Source organism: Salmo salar, chromosome 24 (genome assembly GCF_965601325.2).
Source record: "Salmo salar chromosome 24, fSalSal1, whole genome shotgun sequence".
In the NCBI taxonomy this organism is placed as follows: domain Eukaryota; kingdom Metazoa; phylum Chordata; class Actinopteri; order Salmoniformes; family Salmonidae; genus Salmo; species Salmo salar.
Genome location: NC_138314.1, coordinates 48,990,001 through 48,998,596, shown reverse-complemented (window position 1 = coordinate 48,998,596; position 8,596 = coordinate 48,990,001). Strand labels below are relative to the sequence as shown.

Genomic DNA, 8,596 nt, shown 5'->3' with positions numbered 1-8,596 from the left:
TACAGGGTTTGGTCCTTCACCTGGAGAGGTCATTCTCTGACTACAGGGTTTGATCCTTCACCTGGAGAGGTCATTCTCTGACTACAGGGTTTGGTCCTTCACCTGGAGAGGTCATTCTCTGACTACAGGGTTTGATCCTTCACCTGGAGAGGTCATTCTGACTACAGGGTTTGGTCCTTCATCTGGAGAGGTCATTCTGACTACAGGGTTTGATCCTTCACCTGGAGAGGTCATTCTCTGACTACAGGGTTTGATCCTTCACCTGGAGAGGTCATTCTGACTACAGGGTTTGGTGCTTCACCTGGAGGGGTCATTCTCTGACTACAGGGTTTGATCCTTCACCTGGAGAGGTCATTCTGACTACAGGGTTTGGTGCTTCATCTGGAGAGGTCATTCTCTGACTACAGGGTTTGATCCTTCATCTGGATGAGGTCATTCTGACTACAGGGTTTGATCCTTCACCTGGAGAGGTCATTCTGACTACAGGGTTTGATCCTTCACCTGAAGAGGTCATTCTCTGACTACAGGGTTTGGTCCTTCACATGGAGAGGTCATTCTGACTACAGGGTTTGATCCTTCACCTGGAGAGATCATTCTGACTACAGGGTTTGATCCTTCACCTGGAGAGGTCATTCTGACTACAGGGTTTGATCCTTCACCTGAAGAGGTCATTCTCTGACTACAGGGTTTGGTCCTTCACATGGAGAGGTCATTCTCTGACTACAGGGTTTGATCCTTCACCTGGAGAGGTCATTCTCTGACTACAGGGTTTGATCCTTCACATGGAGAGGTCATTCTGACTACAGGGTTTGATCCTTCACCTGGAGAGGTCATTCTCTGACTACAGGGTTTGATCCTTCACCTGGAGAGGTCATTCTCTGACTACAGGGTTTGATCCTTCACCTGGAGAGGTCATTCTGACTACAGTTGCCACTTCTTGACAAAATCTTCAGGGTTTAAAGACTCGATCACTGCGACTACATTTATACACATTATTCTGTTTGCTTCAATCGAGACACGGATCCCGATGTTCAATCCGGATTCAGGAATACTTACACATTTAACATTGAAAGGAGATACTTTGCGAACCGTTTGATATTTCGGGTCTGATCTGACTACAGAAGCATGGTTGATAAAACCAGTTTAGCAACTAAATCTGCTTTGGTAAGGATCACATTTTCTTCCTTCTCTAACCGCGTTGATTGATTTTTGATTGGTTGTTGTTAATAGAGTATGTAGATTAACTTTTTTATATATATATATATATATATACAACGTTTAACATTTAAACTCTTCAATAGATTGACACGAACGTTTCGGGTACGTTATAGAGAAATATTACCAATGGTTTAATGTTTATTTTGTCACAATACACACTACTAGTCTATTATAGCGACGTCAGCATTATACAGCACAACATGTTACTTTGTTACCCACGTTCATTTACGAAATACAGTAGTTTACATTGTACTATATTTATGTTGCACTTTTAACACGTTAGAAACCACGTTTTCGGGATATATCGACTCCAGCGGCCAAATATCGGCCACATCAGCATAATACGCATGGCCATGCTGTTTTTCCCACTTTATCACAAAGTTATTTCTTAACAGTTTATGACTTAACAATAGTTTTCATTTTGAGTGGTTATTTTTTTTTTTACTCTTACGCCCTGCACAGCAAGCAGCGTTCTCCTCCGCCTGCAACCTCCCCCTGCTCGTCTCTTCTGCCTCGACACACAGCCACTTCCCCGGCTCCCAGGCCCAGTCCCACTCTCACTCCCACTCCCAGTCCCAGTCCCAGCAGCCCAGCGGCGGAGGCATGAAGCTAGAGGCGGTCATGGAAAACCTCCAACGACAGCAGGCTGCCCGCCTGGCGTTAGAAGAGAAGCTCCGTCAGGCAGAGAAAGAAAAAGATCTCCGCTCCATGGTCGAGTCCCAGATCCACCAACAAGCCGTCGCCTTCCGTCACTACCAGGCAGCGGTCCGGGGCGATTTCGCTGCGGGAATAGAGAACTCTTCTCCCGAGTTGACGAGCTCCGTTGAACGGGAACTGTCTCTCTCTCACAGTCTTGACGTTAGCAGGCACACGGCCAAAACCGACTACTCCGATATGGACGATGATCCAGAGGGTATGGACCGAGGTATGGAGAATGACGACAGGGATCTGGATGGAGATGACATGGACCATGAGGAGGACCAGCCCCGCCATCCGATGCCCCCCGGGGCGGGAGACTCGCCAAAGGACGCCCTGGTACATGTCATGTCCAGAGCCACTCGGTCTCTCGCTGCGCCCCGGCAGTCAGAGACCCCGGGCGGGATGGCACCACAGTCTCAGCAACACGAATGGACTTACGACGAGCAATTCAAACAGGTAAAGCAGCTGACTTCTAATAAGTAATACCTTGATATGAAATTTAACTCAACATAGACTCTCCACTGACTGTACTAACCCTGTTGATAACAACTCAATCTCTTTTCTAAATCAGCCTAGAATAAAGCCTTTACTAAATCCAAAAACACAATTTAAATGTATGTTTGACTATACAAGAAGTAAGATCTTAATTTCCGCAGGAAATGCAGACATTGTACTGTATTTGAGTTTTAGAAAGGCTTCAAACGTTTATAATTTCCACTTTGAAATTTCAGACTTGATTTTCCCTAACGAACATTTTTTTTATCAACCCCGACAAAAATGTCCATTAGTTATAATCCACATAGTGATTCACATTTAATTTTTTTCTTGCTGCAGGATTATTTTTCCTTCTGTAGCAAACTGGCTCAAATTAAGATCCTACATCTGTAGCGTCTCAAGAGGATGTTCAGCAGTTGTTTTTAACGACATTTGCACTCCAGAGACTCAACCTAACTTAAGTTTAGGCATCTATTCTGTATGTGAAATAGGAATTGTGCATCCTATTGGAAGGCATCATACTGTGGGCATCTTACACTAAACGTTGAAGTATTCATTCATTTTAGATAAAACACATAAAGAGTTTCATTCCAAAACGCTATATGTCCATTTTCAGAATTGTTGGTAAATGAGCTTTTATTGAAAGAGATTGGTGTGTTTTTTTCACCATATAATCATGGCATGAGGTTGTTGAATGACAGACATGTATTTGTTTAAAATATATCACTTGATGGTTTCATTTCAGAGAGATAAATGATCATGTTTTTTCTGCTATAAACGCTATATATCCTCCTCACTCTCAGAGAAATCAGTAGTACTGATATAGTATTACTGAATAAAACCTATATCCTCCTCACTCTCAGAGAAATCAGTAGTACTGCTAGGTTTTACACAGTAATAATATATATCCTCCTCACTCTCAGAGAAATCAGTAGTACTGCTAGGTTTAATACAGTAATACTATATATCCTCCTCAGAGAAATCAGTAGTACTGCTAGGTTTTACACAGTAATACTATATATCCTCCTCACTCTCAGAGAAATCAGTAGTACTGCTAGGATTTATACAGTAATACTATATATCCTCCTCACGCTCAGAGAAATCAGTAGTACTGCTAGGTTTTATACAGTAATACTGTATATCCTCCTCACTCTCAGAGAAATCAGTAGTACTGATATAGTATTACTGTATAAAACCTATATCCTCCTCACTCTCAGAGAAATCAGTAGTACTGCTAGGTTTTACACAGTAATACCATATATCCTCCTCACTCTCAGAGAAATCAGTAGTACTGCTAGGTTTTACACAGTAATACTATATATCCTCCTCACTCTCAGAGAAATCAGTAGTACTGCTAGGTTTTACACAGTAATACTATATATCCTCCTCACTCTCAGAGAAATCAGTAGTACTGCTAGGTTTAACACAGTAATACTATATATCCTCCTCACTTTCAGAGAAATCAGTAGTACTGCTAGGTTTTACACAGTAATACAATATATCCTCCTCACTCTCAGAGAAATCAGTAGTACTGCTAGGTTTTATACAGTAATACTATATATCCTCCTCAGAGAAATCAGTAGTACTGCTAGGTTTTATACAGTAATACTATATATCCTCCTCACTCTCAGAGAAATCACTAGTACTGCTAGGTTTTATACAGTAACTAATATATCCTCCTCAGAGAAATCAGTAGTACTGCTAGGTTTTACACAGTAATACTATATATCCTCCTCACTCTCAGAGAAATCAGTAGTACTGATATAGTATTACTGTATAAAACCTATATCCTCCTCACTCTCAGAGAAATCAGTAGTACTGCTAGGTTTTATACAGTAATACTATATATCCTCCTCAGAGAAATCAGTAGTACTGCTAGGTTTTACACAGTAATAATATATATCCTCCTCACTCTCAGAGAAATCAGTAGTACTGCTAGGTTTAATACAGTAATACTATATATCCTCCTCAGAGAAATCAGTAGTACTGCTAGGTTTTACACAGTAATACTATATATCCTCCTCACTCTCAGAGAAATCAGTAGTACTGCTAGGATTTATACAGTAATACTATATATCCTCCTCACGCTCAGAGAAATCAGTAGTACTGCTAGGTTTTATACAGTAATACTGTATATCCTCCTCACTCTCAGAGAAATCAGTAGTACTGATATAGTATTACTGTATAAAACCTATATCCTCCTCACTCTCAGAGAAATCAGTAGTACTGCTAGGTTTTACACAGTAATACTATATATCCTCCTCAGAGAAATCAGTAGTACTGCTAGGTTTTACACAGTAATACTATATATCCTCCTCACTCTCAGAGAAATCAGTAGTACTGCTAGGTTTTACACAGTAATACTATATATCCTCCTCAGAGAAATCAGTAGTACTGCTAGGTTTTATACAGTAATACTATATATCCTCCTCAGAGAAATCAGTAGTACTGCTAGGTTTTACACAGTAATAATATATATCCTCCTCAGAGAAATCAGTAGTACTGCTAGGATTTATACAGTAATACTATATATCCTCCTCACTCTCAGAGAAATCAGTAGTACTACTAGGTTTTACACAGTAATAATATATATCTGCCTCTCAGAGAAATCAGTAGTACTGCTAGGTTTTACACAGTAATAATATATATCCTCCTCAGAGAAATCAGTAGTACTGCTAGGATTTATACAGTAATACTATATATCCTCCTCACTCTCAGAGAAATCAGTAGTACTACTAGGTTTTACACAGTAATACTATATATCCTCCTCAGAGAAATCAGTAGTACTGCTAGGTTTTATACAGTAATACTATATATCCTCCTCACTCTCAGAGAAATCAGTAGTACTACTAGGTTTTATACAGTAATACTATATATCCTCCTCAGAGAAATCAGTAGTACTGCTAGGTTTTATACAGTCTAACGTAACAAATTACAAACATTTTAATAAATAAATAACAAATCATTCAATAGAGTGATTGATATGAGATCTGTATGTAAAACATTTACATTTTAGTAATTTAGCAGATGTTCTTATCCAGAGTGATTTACAGTAAGTGCATTCATGTATAATAGCTAATACAAACATTATTCCATTCCAGCTAAACAATGGATATATAGTATTTAGCTAAATAAATAAACACAACATTTTCATACACATGAAAAATCTATCAATTAAAAAAATCTGAGAACAGTAATATTGTACATACTCATGAATGTACCCATAAGCCATCATGACACGGTGTATTCCCCTGCTCTGCTCTCGGTGGTGTGAATCAGTAACACTAGTGTATATAGTATTGATCAGTAACACTAGTGTATATAGTATTGATCATCAGTAACACTAGTGTATGTAGTATTGATCAGTAATACTAGTGTATATAGTATTGATCAGTAACACTAGTGTATATAGTATTGATCATCAGTAACACTAGTGTATGTAGTATTGATCAGTAATACTAGTGTATATAGTATTGATCAGTAACACTAGTGTATATAGTATTGATCATCAGTAACACTAGTGTATGTAGTATTGATCAGTAACACTAGTGTATGTAGTATTGATCAGTAACACTAGTGTATATAGTATTGATCATCAGTAACACTAGTGTATATAGTATTGATCATCAGTAACACTAGTGTATGTAGTATTGATCAGTAACACTAGTGTATGTAGTATTGATCAGTAACACTAGTGTATGTAGTATTGATCACTAACACTAGTGTATGTAGTATTGATCAGTAACACTAGTGTATGTAGTATTGATCAGTAACACTAGTGTATGTAGTATTGATCAGTAACACTAGTGTATGTAGTATTGATCAGTAACACTAGTGTATGTAGTATTGATCAGTAACACTAGTGTATATAGTATTGATCAGTAATACTAGTGTATGTAGTATTGATCAGTAACACTAGTGTATGTAGTATTGATCAGTAACACTAGTGTATGTAGTATTGATCAGTAACACTAGTGTATGTAGTATTGATCAGTAACACTAGTGTATGTAGTATTGATCAGTAACACTAGTGTATATAGTATTGATCAGTAATACTAGTGTATGTAGTATTGATCAGTAACACTAGTGTATGTAGTATTGATCAGTAACACTAGTGTATGTAGTATTGATCAGTAACACTAGTGTATATAGTATTGATCAGTAACACTAGTGTATGTAGTATTGATCAGTAACACTAGTGTATATAGTATTGATCAGTAATACTAGTGTATGTAGTATTGATCAGTAACACTAGTGTATGTTTAGAAAACAGCTGTCATACATAAATCTGTGTGAGGCTTTGCTGAAAACTAGTCTCTATTGTCAAGGAAAACAAATCTATTGTCAAGAAAAGTCTAGTTTATTGTCATGGAAAGACTAGGTTATTGTCAAGGAAAGACTAGTTTATTGTCATGGAAAGACTAGTTTATTGTCATGGAAAGACTAGTTTATTGTCAAGGAAAGACTAGTTTATTGTCAAGGAAAGACTAGTTTATTGTCAAGGAAAGACTAGTTTATTGTCAAGGAAAGACTAGTTTATTGTCAAGGAAAGACTAGTTTATTGTCAAGGAAAGACTAGTTTATTGTCATGGAAAGACTAGTTTATTGTCAAGGAAAGACTAGTTTATTGTCAAGGAAAGACTAGTTTATTGTCATGGAAAGACTAGTTTATTGTCAAGGACTAGTTTATTGTCAAGGAAAGACTAGTTTATTGTCATGGAAAGACTAGTTTATTGTCAAGGAAAGACTAGTTTATTGTCAAGGAAAGACTAGTCTGTTGTCAAGGAAAGACTAGTTTATTGTCAAGGAAAGACTAGTTTATTGTCATGGAAAGACTAGTTTATTGTCAAGGAAAGACTAGTTTATTGTCAAGGAAAGACTCGTCTCTATATGACTCCAGTTGAGAGCTATATTGTTCATGATGTGCTGTTATAGCCAGGTCATTTGTAGTCAGTCATGGCACAATAAAAGGATGCTTACGGTCGCCGAGCAGACATGCTGGAGACGGACTGCTTTCTATGTGTGTTCAGAGTTACAAAACAAAACCACATTTAAAGGCAACTAAAAAGGGAGGCAGCAACTAACTGGTCTTCCCTGTGGCTCAGTTGGTAGAGCATGGTGTTTCCAACGCCAGGGTTGTGGGTTCGCTTCCCACGTGGGGCCAGCACAGAAAAAAAAAAATGTATGAAATGTATGTATTCACTACTGTAAGTCGCTCTGGATAAGAGCGTCTGCTAAAATGACTAAAATGTAAAATGTTTGTAAATGTAAGCAAGATGTGGTATTGGAGGTTCAGTATAGAGACTGATGTAGTAGAGAAGGAGATTATTGAGACATGTTGGTATTTACTGTAAATACTAAATCACTGTGATCTACATGTCAGTCTGTGGACGGATGTAGCCAGACACTAACATGCTGCTTCTGACAATGGATTTCTGTGGACCAATGGAATGAATGGAGTATAATAGCAATGGCCCCCTATTAAATGTATTCATTCAAAGTCTTGAGAAAATTAAAATATATAACAATTCCTTATTGTCTTTCTCTCATAAAGTAAATAGAGTAGGACTGTAAAATAGAGTAGGACTGTAAAACAGAGTAGGACTGTATAACAGAGTATTAAACAGAGTATGACTGTAAAACAGAGTAGAAACAGAGTATGACTGTAAAACAGAGTATTAAATAGAGTAGTACTGTAAAACAGAGTATTAAATAGAGTAGGACTGTAAAATAGAGTATTAAATAGAGTAGGACTGTAAAATAGAGTATTAAATAGAGTAGGACTGTAAAACAGAGTATTAAACAGAGTAGGACTGTAAAACAGAGTATTAAACAGAGTAGGACTGTAAAACAGAGTATTAAATAGTGTAGGACTGTAAAACAGAGTAGAAATAGAGTAGGACTGTAAAATAGAGTATTAAATAGAGTAGGACTGTAAAACAGAGTGAAAAAAATAAAACTTGAGCTAAGAGAAGAGAGAGAGAGAGAGACAAAACAACATTTTAAAATAAGATTGCGTATGTTTTTGGCAGGAGGACAGGAAATGCAGGAAAGTAGAGCAGGTGGCATTCCAGCCTGGCTCACACCCAAAAATGCGAGGATCTCCCTCTCTGACACGTGTGTGTGTGTGTGTGTGTGTGTGTGTGTGTGTGTGTGTGTGTGTGTGTGTGTGTGTGTGTGTGAG

General features: G+C 37.8%; 1 protein-coding gene across 2 annotated transcripts in view; it reads left to right on the top strand.

Moving 5' to 3' along the window:
• Positions 1 to 381: 381 nt before the first annotated feature.
• LOC106585976 (AT-rich interactive domain-containing protein 3A) overlaps positions 382 to 8,596 on the top strand; it is a 299,958-nt gene continuing 291,743 nt past the window's right edge. The window contains exons 1-2 of one of the 2 annotated variants that reach the window (XM_045706903.2): positions 382 to 1,164; positions 1,681 to 2,373. In XM_045706903.2, the coding sequence (XP_045562859.2) occupies positions 1,126 to 1,164; positions 1,681 to 2,373 (732 nt within the window). In that variant the 5' untranslated portion in view covers positions 382 to 1,125. The remainder of the gene's footprint in view (positions 1,165 to 1,680; positions 2,374 to 8,596) is intronic. The other variant, XM_014172733.3, reaches the window with a different exon arrangement.